Source organism: Ziziphus jujuba, chromosome 2 (genome assembly GCF_031755915.1).
Source record: "Ziziphus jujuba cultivar Dongzao chromosome 2, ASM3175591v1".
NCBI lineage: Eukaryota > Viridiplantae > Streptophyta > Magnoliopsida > Rosales > Rhamnaceae > Ziziphus > Ziziphus jujuba.
In genome coordinates this window covers 7,108,031-7,126,786 of record NC_083380.1, presented here as the reverse complement: position 1 = coordinate 7,126,786, position 18,756 = coordinate 7,108,031, and the positions used below count along the sequence as shown (strand labels likewise).

At 34.4% G+C, this 18,756-nt stretch overlaps 2 protein-coding genes and 1 long non-coding RNA gene across 22 annotated transcripts; all 3 read left to right on the top strand.

The window, feature by feature from the left end:
- Nucleotides 1–2,019: 2,019 nt before the first annotated feature.
- Nucleotides 2,020–5,206, top strand: LOC107417939 (uncharacterized). Its single transcript, XR_007241176.2, has 3 exons — nt 2,020–2,279; nt 2,373–2,539; nt 2,873–5,206. It is a non-coding gene; the product is annotated as an uncharacterized LOC107417939 (long non-coding RNA).
- A 755-nt stretch (nt 5,207–5,961) lies between these two features.
- On the top strand, nt 5,962–9,036 carry LOC112490422 (uncharacterized). 15 transcript variants are annotated; one of them, XR_009635905.1, is made up of 6 exons: nt 5,962–6,193; nt 6,790–6,911; nt 7,010–7,129; nt 7,726–7,852; nt 8,147–8,317; nt 8,628–9,036. XR_009635905.1 is itself a non-coding variant. In XM_048474330.2 (4 exons), exons 1-4 carry the CDS (start codon nt 6,026–6,028, stop codon nt 8,704–8,706), a joined length of 489 nt encoding a protein of 162 aa, XP_048330287.2. In that variant the 5' UTR covers nt 5,962–6,025; the 3' UTR covers nt 8,707–9,036. The 15 variants fall into 15 exon arrangements, 5 of the variants coding, with proteins under 5 accessions (XP_048330287.2, XP_060670845.1, XP_060670844.1 ...); XR_007241135.2 differs by having other exon boundaries at nt 7,513–7,852; XR_009635906.1 differs by adding an exon at nt 6,282–6,467 and having other exon boundaries at nt 6,780–7,129; nt 7,513–7,852.
- Nucleotides 9,037–10,836: 1,800 nt separating this feature from the next.
- LOC132799212 (disease resistance protein RGA2-like) lies at nt 10,837–18,436 on the top strand. Of its 6 annotated transcripts, none has more exons than XM_060814694.1 (5): nt 10,837–15,120; nt 15,875–15,999; nt 16,136–16,298; nt 16,950–17,217; nt 18,037–18,436. In XM_060814694.1, the coding sequence occupies exon 1, from the start codon at nt 11,208–11,210 to the stop codon at nt 15,093–15,095; it is 3,888 nt and encodes a 1,295-aa protein (XP_060670677.1). In that variant the 5' UTR covers nt 10,837–11,207; the 3' UTR covers nt 15,096–15,120; nt 15,875–15,999; nt 16,136–16,298; nt 16,950–17,217; nt 18,037–18,436. The 6 variants fall into 6 exon arrangements, with proteins under 6 accessions (XP_060670677.1, XP_060670678.1, XP_060670676.1 ...); XM_060814695.1 differs by having other exon boundaries at nt 16,083–16,298; nt 16,997–17,217; XM_060814693.1 differs by having other exon boundaries at nt 16,083–16,298; nt 18,062–18,436.
- Nucleotides 18,437–18,756: the final 320 nt, after the last annotated feature.

The window sequence follows — 18,756 nt, the reverse complement described above, 5'->3', positions numbered from 1 at the left end:
GTCGAAAATTTACATCTTTATAAAACTAGCTTTATACCATTACAACAAACTGCAATGTTGATGAAAGCAGTTGCTTCACCTAATTCATTAACACCACCATTAGAATTAGAATCTACTTCTTCTTATTATTATTATTATTCAGTTTTCAATTCCTCCGCCCCAACCATCCCTCTTTCCAGATTGGACTACTTGCGTCTTCATCGTACGGAGGATTTAGAAATTTTGCCAGAGGGGATATTCTGCTCGCCACTTACACGTCTTCACATTATTTTTTGTTGTAATCTGGTTAATTTTCCAGAGGAGATAGCCAACCTCTCATCATCGTTGCAGGAACTCCACATTAAACACTGCACCAATTTGACATCATTGCCAAAGGGAATAGGCAACCTCTCAGCACTTGACAATCTTGATATCCGGGGATGCCCCAATTTAGTAACACTTCCGCATGAGGTGGCCAATATCTCATCCCTTAGAAGTCTTCGCATTGAAAGTTGTGATAAGTTGGAATCGTTGCCAGAAGAGATGCATCGTCTCATTTCTTTAGCCAAACTAGGCATCTCTAAATGCCACAATTTAGAATCATTGCTGGAAGGGATAAGCAATCTTTCATCTCTTACATATCTTTCTATTGAGGCATGTTGTAAGTTGGTATCACTGCCACAAGGGATGCATTGTCTCACCTCTTTAAGCTATCTAAACATTTCATGATGTCTCTCTTTAGAATCATTGTCAGAAGTAAAAAGCAATCTCTCATCACATGTACATCTTACTCTTGATGGATGTGATAAATTGGCATCGGTGTCGAAAGGGATAGGCAATTCTCTCATCACTTGCACGTCTTACTCTAGCAAGATTTGATAAGTTGGAAACACTGCCACGAGGGCTGCATGGTCTCATCCATTTGCACCAATTAAAAATTGAAGAATGTCCCAATTCAGAATCATTGTTAGAAAGGATAATCAATTTCTCATCGCTGAAACATCTTCAAATCAGACATTGTTCTAAGTTGGCGTCACTGCCACAAGGGATGCACGGTCTCATCTCTTTAAGCTACCTAGATATTTTAGGCTGGTCCAATTTAGAATCATTGCCAGAAGGGATAGACAATCTCTCATCACTTGAATGCCTTTATCTTATAAGATATGATAGGTTGGCATCACTCCCACAAGGGCTGCATGGTCTCACCTCTTTGAAGACTTTATTCATTGATGAATGTCCCACTTCAATTTTTTATTCTTGAAAGATGTGGCAACACTCCCACAAGACCTGCGTCGGCTGAACTCTTTAAAGAAACTACGCGGTAGAGAATTCCCTCTCCTATCACAAACAATCAAGGAAGATAGATACGACCTCCAAGCTAAGGTTGCTCGCATCGCCGGAGCTTGTTTAGATGAGTAACCCATTCATGCCGCTAGCTGCTGTCCAACTTGTACACAGGTCCGTTTTTATATTTTTCTTTCTTTGTTTCTTTTCTTTATGCTTTAATTTGCATTTAAAGTTTATGGAGATGAATCTCACTTCGTCTTTTTTCATTATTTCTATAGTCATTTGCAAATGCTTAACCATTGACATCTAGCCAGCTAGTTAACTATTCAAATTCTGTTCTGAGGATCATGGCAAGCACCTTGATTATTGATTTTATATGTTTTTCATTGACTCCATTAATTGATATTTTTTATATTCAAATTTACCTGTAACCATTTGTATTTTATAGAGTATTTTCAAATAAATAATAAATTATAAAATTTAATAAAATGGTAGAAAAATTTCCAAACAATTTAAACAGATTATTTCTCAAAAGCAAAAAATAAAAAAAATAAAAAAACATTAAAACTCTATATCGAAAATTATTTATTAATATCAAATTTGTCATGAAATGTAAAAAAACACTAAAACGTGATATAATTGAATACATGAAATATAGTGTATCCAAATAAAAAGTAATAGAAATTTTAATTTCTTTTGTCGCTTTTATCCCCAAAAAAATAATAATAATAAGCAATAATAAAAAAAAAATTAATAACTTTTATTATTATTGAATTTCTCAGCTCAAACCACAAGGCAAGTTCGTCCCTTTCGCCTTGTAATCTCATTTCGTTCCGCTCAATGGCAGTTACGGACCACTCTCCCATCGGAGACAAGAAGAAGAGGCCGAGAAATAGAAGCTCAGCAGTATCTCAGACCACACTTCAATCCCTGGAGCACGACATCCTCTGCTTCATCTTCTTCTTCCTCGACCTCTTCGACCTTGTCCGATGCTCTGTCGTCTGCAAATCCTGGTATTCTTTATTCTCTGTCTATCTGCTTATACTTTTCAACAATGGGTTCGACAATAAAAATGCTTTTTTTTTTTTCCCCTTATTTTCATGAAGGAATGCGATTATGTGAGTGTAAAGTTGCTGTAAGTGTTTCCGATATGCATAGCAGTTAGGAGGAATCATTGAAATTATGTTTGGAGGAGGTTGCCACGGAACGTCATAGGATAGGTTTGGAAGAGGGGTGATATTGATTTTGATCAGTTGAGAGGCCATTCTTCTGGGTAATGTCCTTTTATTGATTTTTTGCTTTCTTTTTCCTTTTTTAAATTCACAAAGTTCAAGGTGAAATCTTTATCAAATTGCTGGTTGTGTCTTCATTGAATTTTAATTCACAATGTTGAAAGGTGAAATCTTTATCAAATGGGCTTTTTCTTATTTTCTTTAACGAATGCGATTATGCAACTGTCCTACTACAAGCAGCAGCAGATAGGTCTTGTAGTAGTTTTTTTTTTTTTTTTTTTTTTTTTTGTCCAGCAGACTGGTCTTCTACCAACACTCCGGCTAAGTTATGATTGTCTTGCCTCTTATTTGAAGCATTGTTTTGCTTATTGTAGATTATTTCTGAAAGATCATGTCATTGATGTGCAAAAGTTGATAAACTCTGGGTGGCACAAGATTTTGTCAACTCTTCTGACCAAGATGAATGTCTAGAAGATATTGGTTAGGTTATTTTGTACATTTACTTGGGAGATCCTTTTTTCAAGAGGTTGAAAAGATGAATTGGGCACCATAAAGAAGTGTAAAATGCATGATCTTGCAATTTCAGTGGCAGGGGAACATAGCATCATAATAGAAAAATATCCAAAGAATGAAAAGTTTCATCAAAAGATTCGTCGTATATCTTTTGATATTAAACCTATGTGCAAGTCATCAGAATTTATAATGTCCTTTCTTGAAGGAAAGGAGCTGGTACACACCTTTCTCGATCTAGAAGAACGAATAGGCAGTGTTAGCGAAAAGAGTTGTGATGCAATTTTATCCAACTTAAAAGTGTATACGGGTTTTGGATTGGAGAATTTGAGAATGGCGACATTACCAAATAGTTTTGATAAAGTAAAGCACTTGAGATATCTTGATCTTTCATGTAATAACATGGTGGGGCTACCAAGTTCTTAACAAGACTGTAAAATTTGCAAACACTGATTCTCACTAGTTGTTCATTGCTAATGAGCTTGCCTCAAAATTTGAAGTATATGATAAACTTAAGACATCTTTCGGCAAATAATGGATGCAATAGATTGAATCATATGCCTGTTGGAATTGGTGGGTTAACTACTCTTATCACATTAGATCATTTTCTTATAGCAGACATCAATTCTGAGTTGAAAGATGCTGCAGGACTTGCTGAACTGTACTGCCTTAATAATTTGGGACGAAAATTATTGACTGAGATGTTGAGCCCTAATTTGAAGGGAGATGCTGCAAAATCAGAGGCTGCAATTTTAAAGGAAAAGTAACATCTTCAATCACTACATTAGAGATAATGCTAGAGTTGATATTCTGCCTCTCACCTCCGCTCAGTCTTGATATTAAGTATTGTTGCAAACTAGTGAATTTATCAAAGGAGATAGCCAACCTCTCATCATTGTTGCAGAAACTCTACATTGGAGACTGCCCCAAGTTGACATCATTGCCAAAGGTATTAGGCAACCTCTCAGCACTTGATAGTCTAGATATCATCTGATGCCCCTATTTAGTGACACTTCCACAAGAGATGGCCAACCTCTTGGCACTTAAAAATATTCATATTGGATGGTGTAATAAGTTGGAATCACTGCCAGAAGGGATGCATGGTCTCACATCTTTAGAAGAATAACAGATCAATAAATGCCCCAGCTTAGAGCCATTGCTGCGAGGGATAAGCAATCTCTCATCTCTTTGATGTCTTTCTATCAAGGCATGTTGTAAGTTGGTGTCACTGCCACAAGAGATGCATGTTCTCACATCTTTAAACCATCTGTCAATGAAGAATGTTCTAATTTAGAACCATTTTTAGAAGGAATAAGCAGTCTCTCATCACTTAAAAATCTTACTCTTGCCAGATGCGGTAAGTTGGAAACACTGCCACAAGGGCTGCATAGTCTCTCCTCTTTGGATCATCTATTCATAGCTGAATGTCCCATTTAGAATCATTGTCTGAAGGAATAGTCAATCTCTCATCGCTTACGACTCTTGTTATTGAAAAATGCCACAAGTTGGCATCACTGCCAGAGGAGATGCATGGTCTCAACTTTTTAGGCTGACTATACATTTTAGACTGTCCCAATTTAGATTCATTGCTGAAAGAGATAAGCCAACTCTTAGCACTCAAAAGTTTTGACTTTTGAAAGATGTTATATAGTGGCAACACTACCACAAGAGCTGTATTCTCTCACTTCTTTAGAAGATCTATGCATTACAGAATGCCCTCTCCTATCACAAACAATTGAGGAAGATAGATACGGTCTCCGAGCTTAGCTTGCTTGCATCCGCGAGCTTATCTAGATGGGAAATATTCGTGCCTTGTATTGTTTAGGTCCGATTTCTGTATATACATACATACATACATATATATATATATATGAAAATTTGTACCTCAAACAACATATTGCATAAGAGAGTGTTTAAGGTAACATGAACATGTTATCTTATGTATGTAGACGTCTACTCCCTAGAAAAACTATATATATATATATATATATATATGTACAAAAATGCTACTATGTGAATGTCGTTTACCAATTGGTAAATGCTACTATGAAAAAGTCAATTATCATTTGGTGGAAGACAACCATATACAGTCATCAGAACATATGAATATGCAGATCTAATAGTTGTCACCAACCATGTGATGGGGAAGTCCTACGGTAACAGTTGTGTGAATATATATATATATATATATAGATATTGTTTCTTTTCTTTATCCTATAATTTGCTGTTAAGTTAATGGGGATAAATCTCACTTGTATTTCTTTTACATTTTTGCAGTCATTTGCAAATATTTAATCAGTGGCATCTACCTAACTAATTAACTACCCGAATTATAAGCATTAAGCACTGTTTTTGATATCTTATATGCCAAATGTTATCAGTATGAAATTCGTTACTATGGACCATATCCATTTACATTTTCCATTAATCTATATAAATTGTCATTAATTTATTTTTATATTCAAATTTACGTTTAACCATATTCAAATTTTATTGAGAATTTAAAAAAAATATATAAATATATATATATATATACAGTCCGTCTATAGTGCGGACGATCTTCATACGGACTACAGTATTGATGACAGTTTTTCATAGTATTGGTGACAATTTTCTAAAAAACCATCGTTAATATTATAAAAAAACGTCACTAATACTGCAGTCCTTATGCGGACCGTCCTCACCATAGAATTTCCATATAGATATATATATATATATATATTAAAAAAATGTAGAAAAAATAAAGACAACTTTATGATTTGTCAAAAGAAAATAAAAAATAGAATCTTTAAAACTCTATAACGAAAATTATTTAATATCAACTGTGTAGGACATAAGTTTAATACTTAAATAAAAAAAAAGAAAAAAGAAAAACAATTTCTTTTATCCATTTCATCGAAAATAATAATAATAATAATTAATAACTCTTATTCTTGATTTTCTCGGCCCAAACCAGACAGCCCAAGTTTGCCCATTTCACCTTCTATTCTCATTTGGCTCCGCTCCACGGTGCAGCGATGAATCATACTGCAGTGGGAGACAAGAAAAAGAGGCAGAGCAGTAGCAGCTCAGTATTATCTCAGACCACAGTTCACTCACTCCCTGGAGCACGACATCCTTTGCGTCATCTTCTTCTTCCTCGACCTCTTCGACCTCGTCCGATGCTCTGTCGTCTGCAAATCCTGGTATTCTTTATTCTCTCTCTGCTTGTACTTTTTGACAATGGGGTCGATAATAAAAATGGGTTTTTTCTCATTTTCGTGAAGGAATAAGATTATGAATAAGTCTAAGTTGCTGCAACTGGTTTACTACAAGCAGCAGCAGTGGGTCTAGTGGGTTTTTCCAATATGTCTAGTAATTTGGAGGAATCGCTGAAGTTATATTTGAAATTCATAACTGGCTTTGCAAGATGGTGTTCTTTATATTGATTATTGATCAAGGGAGAGACCATTCTGCTTGGTAATGCCCTCCTATTGAGTCTTACTGTCTTTTTTTTTCTCTTTTTAATTCGATTATCAAGTACGCAACAATGCTAGAGGTGAAATCTTTATCAAATCCTTTCTTGTATCATCAATGAGTTTTTCATATATCATATTCTAATTTCAGGCATTATATGATTTTAAGCAGATTAAAAGTTACAGATAGACTAATAAATTTCATGACCAAAAAATAAAAATAAAAACAAAAAAAGACTATTAAATTTGTGGGTGTATGCATACTCTGTTTTATGCAGGGAAGACATCATTTTTATCTAAACTTGATTTCTGTTAGGGTGTATTAGTACCAAATGAAGATGGGCTTACTGCTTGGCTGTGTAGGCGAGAAGGTGTTTTCCCGTTGTTTGTTGTTTCATCTTTGTCTGGCTTCCTTCCATCTTTCACTCATCTTTCAACCAGAACGCAGGTGAAAATTGTTTCTAGCATTGTCTTGGAAGGCAACAGAACAAGTTTTCAGCAGATCAAAGTTTTCTGGTTGATAGGTCTTGTGGGTGCTTCCAATAGGTCTTGTAATTCAGAGGAACAGTTGAAGTTATATTTGGAGGATGTTGCCATGGAACATCATAGATTGGCTTTGCAAGAGGGTGTTATTCATATTGATCAATGGAGGGGCCATTCTGCTGGGTAATGTTCTTGAATTTACATTTTTTTCCAATATAGATAAATATATATATATATATATATCAAGTACAGAAACATTGTTAAAGGTGAAATCTTTATCAACTTGCTTGTGTCTTCAAAGATATTTTCATATATCATATTATAATTTCAGGTCTCATATTAAAGTTTTATGTTTTGTATTCTGTTTTCACACATCATATATGGTTATTAAGCATATTTAAAGTTACATACACAATAATGAGTTTGTGGGTGTATATACTTTGGTGTATCATTTCGACCTCATTCGCTGCTTGGTATCTGTAAATCCTGGTACTCTTTATTACCTTTCTTCTCCTCTTGAAAATTCGAGTTGACAATAAAAATGGGGTTTTCTTATTTTGGGGAAGGAATGCGATACCGGATAGGTCTAAAGTTGCTGCAAGTGTTCTTTGGTTTTCTACAGTCCATAACACAGCTCAAGTCTTGCCTGTTTCTCCTTCCAATACAACATCCTCTGCACCATCTTTTTCCTTCATCAACCTTATCCTGTATGATTTGTCATCTGGAAATCTGCTACAAGCAGTGGCAAACGGGTCTCATGTGTGTTTCCAATACAACAGTTCTACTAATTTGGGGGAATCGTTGAAGTTATATTTGGACTTTGGAGAAGCTTTCAGTGGAACTTCATGGATTAGCTTTGCAAGAGGGTGTTATTGATATTTGTTAATGGACAGGCTGTTCTGCTGGGTAATGTCCTTGTCCAAATTCAATTATCAAGTGAACAATAATGTTAAACACGAAATCTTTATCAAATTGGTTGTTAGTTGTTCGAAAAAATTTTTTGTATATCGTATTCTACTTTCAGGGCTCATTAAAGTTTATGCTTTGTATTCTATTTTCACACCCCATGATTTTAAGCAGATTTAAAGTTACATATCCACGATAATCAGTTTGTGGTGATGATATTATTTTTATCTTAACTTGGTTTCTGTTGAGTGGATCATTGCCAAATTAAGAGGGGTTTACTTCTTGCTGGTGTAGGTGATAAGTTATTTTCCCACATACGCAATCTGCAAGTCATGTGGAGTAACTCCTAATCTGCTCAATACTGATTTTCCCTCTTGTAACAAATCTTCCGGTTTAGAAAATACGCGTAGAAGATTTGTATTCAAATCCAGAGAGCTCTTCTATTTGCCTTTGATTTTGATTAGAGTAAGCCAACTTGAACAAAGCAATTTCTTGTTTGTAATTTTACATGCATGTGTGACATTAGCAAAATAATATATATCATTCACCTTGTAAACAATCATTGTAACTTAAATAGCATAAATCATATTCACATCCCCTGTTCTATATTTAATATTTTATCTTTTTGATTAGGTAGCAATTGTTATTGAGTAAAGATGAAATTCTACTGTTCTATTTAAGAGTGTACTTTCTAACTGTAATAATGCTTTTCGTTTATACTTTGATAAATTGTCGGTTTTGTTGGTACTTGGTTGTGAATATTAATTCTGTACAGCTATTTCCGGATGACAATCAACCCATTCATTGGCGGAATATATGCTGTTCAAGGAGTTTTTGAACCAAAATACAGGTGAAGTTGTTTCCAGCATTGTTTTGGAATGCAAAAGATCAAGTTCTGAAAGCACAAATGGTGACATTGGATGATCCAAAGGAAGAAGGCTTTCAGAAGATACCTGAATTGATAGCAATTCCAGAAGTGCTCGAACATTTTTCACTCTCTTTCTTGGCTGTTTGGATGAAGAAAGTAGGTACATCAGAGTGTGGACATTCAACAAGTAATTCAGATCACGCTGTTAAATACTAGGAAATTGATGTTCAATGTGGCCTTAACAATTGTATGGTTGTTATTGTTTTCGTTCATATAAACTGTTAATATATCTTATGCTTATTGATTTTGAAGACCATTTTCCATCTTTTTTCCCAAAAAAAAAAAAAAAAAAATTATTATGTATCTTATATTTCCATGGTAATGTTTATTGGAAAGTTGATTAATTAGAGATGCTGTGAACTGAGAATGCTAACAGATTCCTTTTGTTTATTGATTTTGAAGACCATTTTCCATCTTTTTTCAAAAAAAAATAAAAAAAAAATTATTATGTATCTTATATTTCCATGTTAATGTTTATTGGAAAGTTGATTAATTAGAGATGCTGTGAACTGAGAATACTAACAGATTCCTTTTGTTTATTGATTTTGAAGACCATTTTCCATCTTTTTTCAAAAAAAAAAAAAAAAAAAAAATTATGTATCTTATATTTCCATGTTAATGTTTATTGGAAAGTTGATTAATTTTAGATTAATTAGAGATGCTGTTAACAGATTCCTTTTGTTTATTTGGTTTTGCTTTATTTGTCTCCAATATAGTCTCCCCATATCTAAGGGATTGAAAGCCATTCATTTTAAGGGATAAAAAAAAAAAAAAAAAGGTCAGCCAGTTTAACCAGAATTGAACAAAAGAAAGAAAAAGTTCAAGAGCTGTCCTTTAAACATTTGGTTGCTTTGTTAGTATTTATTATTTTGTAGGATCTTTATCTAATCTCTTCTCCTACTTACCGGTAGAAATTCTTCAGGGGATTTGTTGCCACCAATCATTGATTAATAATATATAATACTGTAGGCACGGTTTAATAGGCGTAGTGACAAGGTTTTCTTAAACTTTTACAATATGAGAGTCTGATGTGGCATTGAAGTGCCTTTTAACTGAGTGTTGATGTTCATGATTGGATCAATGAATGATTCAAAACATTGTGATGGGCAGGTTGGTGGTATCATTTCAAAACGCGTTGGATGCTACAAGATCAGGCATGAACAGAATTCTTGACTTTAATGGCTATAAATTTTTGTACCAATGGACAGTCTGATGGCTTAGTTTATGACCTTTCAAGATCATGGATAACGTTCAAAACTCTGTCTGGTCACATTGTTTTAAAACACTTGACTAATAAAAAAAATTCTGACAAACTTTTATCTCTTTCTATACATATTATAATTTAGGAGGATTTGGGAAAAAATAGGATCAGCAACCGACCTTACGCATTTCGTTTCTTATCTTTTTTTCTGGTGTAAGATTCTTTATCTAATCTGTTTTCCTAATTGATGGTAGAATTTCTTTAGACTTAAGTTGCAGTTACCATTAAATTTCTAAGATGTAATACTGTAGGCATGGTTTAATAGTCCTAGTTACAATAATTTATAAAATGATGATAAGCTTTCTGTATGGTGCAGCAATGGAATGCTTTTTACCAAAAATGTTGATGTTCATTGGTGTGAAGACCAAGTTTGTGATATCATTTCAATGACGCGTTGGCTGCTGCAAAGTGGGACCATGAGAAAAAAAAAATGCGATGTCCATATTTCATTATAAACTTAATTTTCGTTTACGTCTTTTAACTTTATCATTATTTCACTTCAATTTTATATTTTTTAAAAAATTATTATTTATATTTTTAATTATTTAAAATTATCAAAATAAATAATTTATTATTTTTATTAATTAATTTTAACAGTTAAAAATTAAAATTATATTTTTATAATATTTTTAACTATAAAATACAGATTTTTTTTTTATAAATTTGCTATTAATATTAACCGACAAAAACTGATAAATAAACCTATTTAAAAAAAATCTAAAGTCAAATTTTATAAAGTAACGGTAAAACTAAAATGCTTTATATATATATATATATATATATGTGTGTGTGTGTGTGTGTGTATTTTAATATTTTCCCACGTCTTTCCATAAGTTTTCCATTTCTGCTTGCACATCGAGTGCAGGGCCAGCAGATGGCCTGCACTGACATTTGGTAAATAAAATATTAGGCCTCATGGAGAAACTTTATGCATTATGGTTTACACATGGCTGCTGATAATTGGCTTGTACATCTACTGGTTCAACTTATTTGGAAAATTTGGTCTGGCTCGGTGTTCGCATTTGCTACCTTTTCTCCTGTTTATATTAATGTCAACATTCCGATCGTTTCCACAACCAAACCATTTGCTAAGCTTTCCATTTGAACCTCCTTCAAAGTAATTAAGCCAAGCCCTTTCTCTGTATTATCTCTCACCCGTCCAAGTAATGGCAGAAGGAGCTTTAATCAGTGTTGTAGCCTCCATCGTTAGGGTGTTGGGTACTCCGTCATTCAAAGAGCTCGGAAACTTTTGGGGTCATAAAAAGAAGTTTGAGAAGCTTGAGAACACGATGAGCTTGCTGGAAGCAGTAATTCAAGATGCAGAGGCAAAGCAGATCAATAGCCGTCAAATCGAGCACTGGCTTGAGAGGCTTGAAGACGCAGTTTATGAAGTTGATAGCTTGCTGGACGAATTTCAGACTGAAGCTTTAAGGAGTCAAGCGATGCCTGGGAATGAAACCACCAAGAAGGTACGCACTTTCTTGTCAAACTCAAACCGGATTGCTTTTCAAGTAAAGATGGGTATTAAGTTAAGAAAGGTTAGGAAGACACTTAAAGATATTAAAGATGATAGCGTCTTTGGTATGTTGACACAACTCCCCGTAGAACCAGACACTGCGCATGCCAATAACAGAGAGACTCACTCTTTTGTGCGTGATGAAGAAGTTATTGGAAGGGATGAGGATAAAATGAACATTATTAAACTTTTGTTGGGTTCTGATTCTCAAGATAAGGATAATGTTTCATTCCTTCCCATAGTTGGTATGGGTGGACTAGGAAAAACCACACTTGCTCAGTTCGTTTACAATGATGAGAAGATTAGGAAACATTTTGAACTTCTAATATGGGTTTGCATATCTGATGTGTTTGACCTGAAAATAGTTCTTGAGAAAATGATTAAATCAATAAATGGTTCTGTACAACAAGGCCTTGAGCTAGATCAGTTGCAACACTCTCTTCGCCAAAAGCTAAGTGGAAAAAGATATCTTGTTGTATTAGATGATGTGTGGAATGAAGATGGGGAAAAATGGCTTAAACTAAAAACATTGCTAGTGGATGGTTCACGGGGTAGTAGAGTTTTGATAACTACACGAAACAAAGACATTGCCCAAATGATGCAAACCATTGGGCCGTATGAGTTACAAGGTTTAGACAAAAAACAGTCTTGGTCATTGTTTAAGAAAGTGGCATTTGAGAGAGGAGAAGAGCCTCGTAACTCCAATATTGTAAGAATAGGGGAAGAGATTGTAGAAAAGTGTAAGGGAGTTCCTCTTGCCATAAGGACAATAGGAAGCATATTGTATGGCAATAATCTTGAGAGTGACTGGGTGTCCTTTAAGATTAATAAGCTTGCAAAGTTACCTAAACACCAAAATGGTCTTCTACCGACACTCCGGCTAAGTTATGATTGTCTTGCCCCTCATTTGAAGCATTGTTTTGCTTATTGTAGATTATTTCCAAAGGATTATGTCATTGATGTACAAAAGTTGATAAAACTCTGGATGGCACAAGGTTTTGTTAATTCGTCTGGCCAGAACGAATGTCTAGAAGATATTGGTTATGGTTATTTTCTATATTTACTTGGGAGATCTTTTTTCCATGAGGTAAGGAGAGATGAGTTGGGTACCATAAAGAAGTGTAAAATGCATGACCTTATGCATGATCTTGCAATTTCAGTGGCAGGGGAACATAGCATCATAATAAACAAGTTTCCAGAGAATGAAAATTTTCGTCAAAAGATTCGTCATATATTTATGGATATTAAACCTGAGTGGAGCTCTTTGACATTTCCAATGTCCTTTCTTGAAGGAACGGAGTTGGTGCGCACCTTTCTTGGACTCGAAGAAGGAATAGGCGGTCTTAGCGAAAAGAGTTGTGAAGCAATTTTATCCAATTTAAAGTGCATACGAGCCTTGGGTTTGGAGAATTTGAGAATGGCGACGTTACCAGATAGTTTTGATAAAGTAAAACACTTGAGATACATTGATCTTTCATCTAATAGGATGAAGGAGCTACCAAGTTCTATAACGAGACTATACAATTTGCAAACACTGATTCTCACTCATTGTTCGAGGCTGTTGAGCCTTCCTCCAAATTTGAAGTATATGATCAGCTTAAGGCATCTTTTGATAGATGGATGTTATCGCTTAACTCATATGCCTGGTGGACTTGGTGAGTTAACTTCTCTTCGCACATTGGATCATTTTTTTGTGGCAGGGAATAATTCAAAGTGGAAAGATGCTGCAGGGTTTGCTGAACTGAGCCACCTTAATAACTTGAGAGGACAACTAGTGATTAAGAGGTTGAGCCATAATCTGCAGGGAGATGCTGCAAAATCAGAGGGTGCAAATTTAAAGGAGAAGCAACATCTTCAATCCTTACATTTACTGTGGAAGTCGAAGAATGTAGATGATGGTTGTGATATTGCAGAGCATGATGAAATGTTGTTGGAAGGCCTTCAACCACATGTTAACCTAAAAGCATTCCGAGTGGTGAGGTATATGGGTGTAAAGTTTGCAAGTTGGCTTTCTTCACTTAGTAATCTTGTGAGTTTAGATTTATCACTTTGTGAAAATCTCCGTTACCTACCATCCTTGGATCAGTCGATGAGTCATCTCAAGGAACTTAAACTTTTTTCATTGGCTGCTCTACAGTATGTTAATTTAGAAGGAGAGTATCCGTGGGCTTCAAGAGATCTATTCTTCCCTCGCCTAGAGAAACTTGAAATAAGTGCTTGTCCAAATCTGAAGGGATGGTGGAAGAGGAATGAGCCTGTTGGTTTAACACCAACAACATCCTCCATGATACACCATAACCAAAACCAACCTTTTTTCCCTTTTCTTTCACGTCTAACCATAGCTGGTTGCCCTAACCTAATTTCCATGCCGCTGTTTCCAAATGTCGAATATTTACATCTTTACTATGTTAGCTCTATAGCAATATTACAACAAATTGCAATGCTGATTGAAGCAGCTGTATCACCTTTATTATCACCACCATTAGCATCTTCTTCTGATTCATTTTTCAATTCCACTGCTCCAACCCCCCTTTCCAGATTGAACCACTTGCATCTTCAGCATATGGAGGATTTAAAAATTTTGCCAGAGGAGATAGCCAACCTCTCATCATCGTTGCAGAGACTTTACATTGAAGACTGCCCCAATTTGACATCATTGCCAAAGGGAATAGGCAACCTCTCAGTACTTGATAGTCTTGTTATCATGGGATGCCACAATTTAGTAACATTGCCCAAAGAGATGGGCAATCTCTCATCATTGAAAATTCTTCGTATTGGAAGGTGTGATAAGTTGAAATCCATGCCAGAAGAGATGCATGGTCTTATTTCTTTAGCCAAACTAGACATCTCTGAATGCCCCAATTTATTGTCATTGCCAGAAGGGATAAACAATCTCTCATCTCTTACAGATCTTTCTATTAAGGCATGTTGTAAGTTGGTATCACTGCCACAAGGGATGCATGGTCTCACCTCTTTAAACGATCTCTACATTAAAGAATGTACCAATTTAGAATCATTGTCAGAAGGAATAAGCAATCTTTCATCACTTGAAACTCTTACTCTAGCAAGATGTGATAAGTTGGAAACACTGTCACAAGGGCTGCGTGGTCTCACCTCTTTAGCTCAACTAAAGATTAAAGAATGTCCCAATCTAGAATCATTGTCAGAAGGGATAGCCAATCTCTCATCGCTTAAAATTCTTCATATTGAAAAATGCTATAAGTTAGCATCACTACCACAAGGGCTACGTGGTCTCACCTCTTTAAGCCAGTTATGCATTTTAGTCTGTCCCAACTTAAAGTCATTGCCAGAAGGGATAGCCCAACTCTCAAAACTTGAATGTTTTGCTGTTGAAAGATGTGATAAATTAGCAGCATTCCCACAAGACTTGCATCGTCTCACCTCTTTAAAGGAAGTACGCATTACAGGATGCCCTTTCCTATCACAAGCAATCGAGCAAGATAGATACGGCCTTCGAGCTAAGCTTGCTTGCATCTACCGAGCTTCCCTTGATGGGAAACCCATTCATGCGCTCTAGCTGCTATTCAACTCGTATTTTATAGGTTCGTTTTCTACACACACACACACACACACACACACACACACACACACACACATATATATATATATATACATACATATATATATATATTCTTCATCCTTTAGTTTATAGTCAAGTTAATGGAGATGAATCTCACTTGCCTTGTCTTTTTTGTTTTTTATGATTTCTATTTTGTTCCTACTGATTTTATATGTTTTTAAAATACCTCATTAAATAAATTTACATGCCATTTTTTTTTTTTTTTTTTTTTTTGATATTTTATGTGCCACATGTTATCAGTGTGAAATTCGTTACTCTGGACCATAACCATTTGCAGTTTCCATTAATCTATATTATCAGTGTGAAATTCGTTACTCTGAACTATAACCATTTGCATTTTCCATTAATCTATATAAATTGTCATTATTTTATTTTCTTATATTCAAATTTATGTTTATCCATAAAAAAAAAAAAATGAAACAATTTTATGATTTCTCAAAAGAAATAAAAAAAAAAAAAAAAAAAAGAATCATTCGAACTCTTTATCGAAAATTATTTAAAAGCAAATGCGTTAAGACATATAAAAAATAAATATGATATATATTTAAAAAGTATGATATATTTGAATAGGTGAAATATAGTAATAGAAATTTAAATTTTTATATGTTTAATACTTAAGAAAAAAAAAAAAAAAAAAAAAAAAAAAGGCAGCAGTTTTTTGGGTTTATCGGAAATAATAATAATAGTAATATAATAATGGTTCCGCTCCATGGCAGCGATGGAGACAGCAAGAGGCGGTGAACTCAGAGCTCAGTTTCTCAGGCCTTCGACCACGACATCCTCTATGCCATCTTCTCCTTCCTCGGCCTCGTCCAATATGCTCTGTCGTCTGGAAATCCTGGTATTTCTTTACTCTCTCTGCTTCTACTTTTGTAAAATAGATTCAAGAATTGAAATTCTGTGCATCTTGTTGTTTTCTTGAAGCAATGCAATTACGAATGAGTCTAAGTTAGCTGTAAATGTTCTGCTACAAGCAGCAGCCAATGGGTTTCATGGGTGTTTCCAATACAAAAGTTCTACTAATTTGGAGGAATCGTTGAAAGCTATATTTGGACTTTGGAGGAGCTTTCGTTGAACTTCATAGTTAGCTTTGCAAGAGGGTGTTATTGATATTTGTTAATGGAGAGGCTATTCTGCTGGGTAATGTCCTTGTCTAAATTCAATTATCAAGTAAACAGTAATATTAAAGATGAAATCTTTATCAAATTGCTTGTTATTTCGTCAAAGAATTTTTCATAATCATATTTTAATTTTAGGCCTCATATTAAAGTTTTATGCTTTATATTCTATTTTCACACCCCATGATTTTAAGAAGATTTAAAGTTACATATCCGGGATAATATCTGCGGTGAAGATATTATTTTTTAGCTTGGTTTCTGTTGGGTGGTTCAGTGCCCAATTAAGATGTGGACTTACTTCATGCTAATGTGCTTGATACCGTTTTTCTCTTGCATTAAATTTTCTAACCTAGAAAATATGCTTGGAAGATTAATATTCCATTCCAGAGACAGCTACTCAAATTGACTTTGATTTTGACGAGAGCAAGCTAATTTGAACAACCAATTTTTCGTTTGTAATTTTATTTGTATGTTTAACATGATAAAATTATACTACTCACCTACTAAACAATCATCGTGACTTAAAATAACATAAATCATGTTCACATTCCCTGTTCTTTACTTTACTTTTTGATTAGGTACTAATTGTTATTGAGTAAGGATGAAATTCTACTGTTCTATTTAAGAATGTGCTTTATAATTATAATAATGTTTTTGTCCATACTTTTGATAGATTGTTGGTGTGGTTGGCACTTGGTTATGAATATTAATTCTGTATAGCTACTTCCGGATGACAAATCAACCTATCATTGCTGGAATAGATGGTGTGAAAGTAGTTTTGAACCAGAACACAAATGAAGTTGTTTCCAGCATTGGAGGGCAAAAGATCAAGGTCCATATGGGGTGAAATATTATCATTATCTAAACTATGATTTCTTTTAGGGTGGATCACTGCCTGATCAAGAGGGGCCTTCTTAATATGGTGCAGCTTAGATGTTAAGGTATTTTCCGAAACATATAACCCTACAAGACAAAGTTCAATTTTCTGAAAACTTCTATCAACTTATAGTTCCCTTGTAAAGAAAGAAAACATCAATTTTCTCATGATTAAAACCTTTTTATAGTCATGTTTATTCCTAGTCTTTATAGAACCTTAATATCTAAACCATAAGCATGTTTGCAGCATAGATGTCTGTTTTTTGTTTCATCTTTGTCTAGCTTCCTTATGTCTTTCCCTCAGTTTTGCTTCTGTTTTTTGTTTCATCTTTGTCTAGCTTCCTTATGTCTTTCCCTCAGTTTTGCTTCCTTTTACAATCTATACCATAATATATTAATATTATTTATTGTTTGCATGGAAATGATACCAAGTAATGCGTCTTTCATCATTAGAAATCTATAAACTCATGGAAGATTAATATTCCAATCCAGAGACCCCTTTAGTTGACTCTGATTTTGATGAGAGCAAGGTGACTTGAATATACCAATTTGTTGTTTGTAGTTTTACATGTATGTGTAACTCGAGTTCCATACTACCACTCGCCTGCTTAACAGACATTGAGACTTAAATAGCATGGGTCATGTTCACACCCCCTTTTCTATATTTTACCTTTATAATTATTTGGCTTTATGACTGATGAAGATGCCAATTGCTCTTTTGTCTCTCACATTTTTGTGATTAGGTAGTAATCCTTATTACAAGGATGAAATTGTAATGTTTTTTGTTCAAAAATAAAATAAAATAAATAAAAATAAATTGTAGTGTTCTATTTTTAAGGGTGTGTTTTCTAATTATAATAATGTTTTCATTTAAATTTTGATAGATTGTTGGTTTGGTTGGCACTTCAGAATGACAAATGAAGCTTAGTCATTGGTAGAATACATGGAGAGATAGGAGTTTTGAACCAGAACACAGATGTTCCCCCATTGTTTTGGAAGACAACATATTATTAAGTTCTCCGAGCCACCATTGAAAGATTCAAAGCAAGAAGGGTTTCAGAAGATACCTGTATTGATAGCATTTCCAGAAAGTGGCCGATATCAAATCTCTTGCTTGGCTGTTGGGATGAAGAAAGTTGCCACTGCACACAAAAGTAGGTATATCATAGAGTGGAAATCCAACAAGCAATTCAGATCATTGTGTTATATAGTAGGAAATTGTTTAAGAAGTTTGTAATTGTTACTGTTTTAACAAAGATATGCTATTTATCTTCTGTTCTTTGATTTTCAAGAGCCTTTTTCAAATACTCATGTAATGTATCTTCTATTTTCTTATTATATATCTTATTGCAGAGTTGATTAATTTCCATTTCTTAGGGATAGAATAACCATTCATTTGTAAGTAATAAAAAACAGGATCAGCAACTGACCTTAAACATTTGGGTAGAATTTCTTTAGACTTTGGTGCCAGTTACCATTAAATTTCTAATCTGGAATACTGTAGGCATGGTTTGATAGTCCAAGTTACAAAAACTAGGATAATGATGCTAAGCTTTCGGTCCTATGTAGCATTGGAACAATGAATGCTTGGTGTTGGAACAATG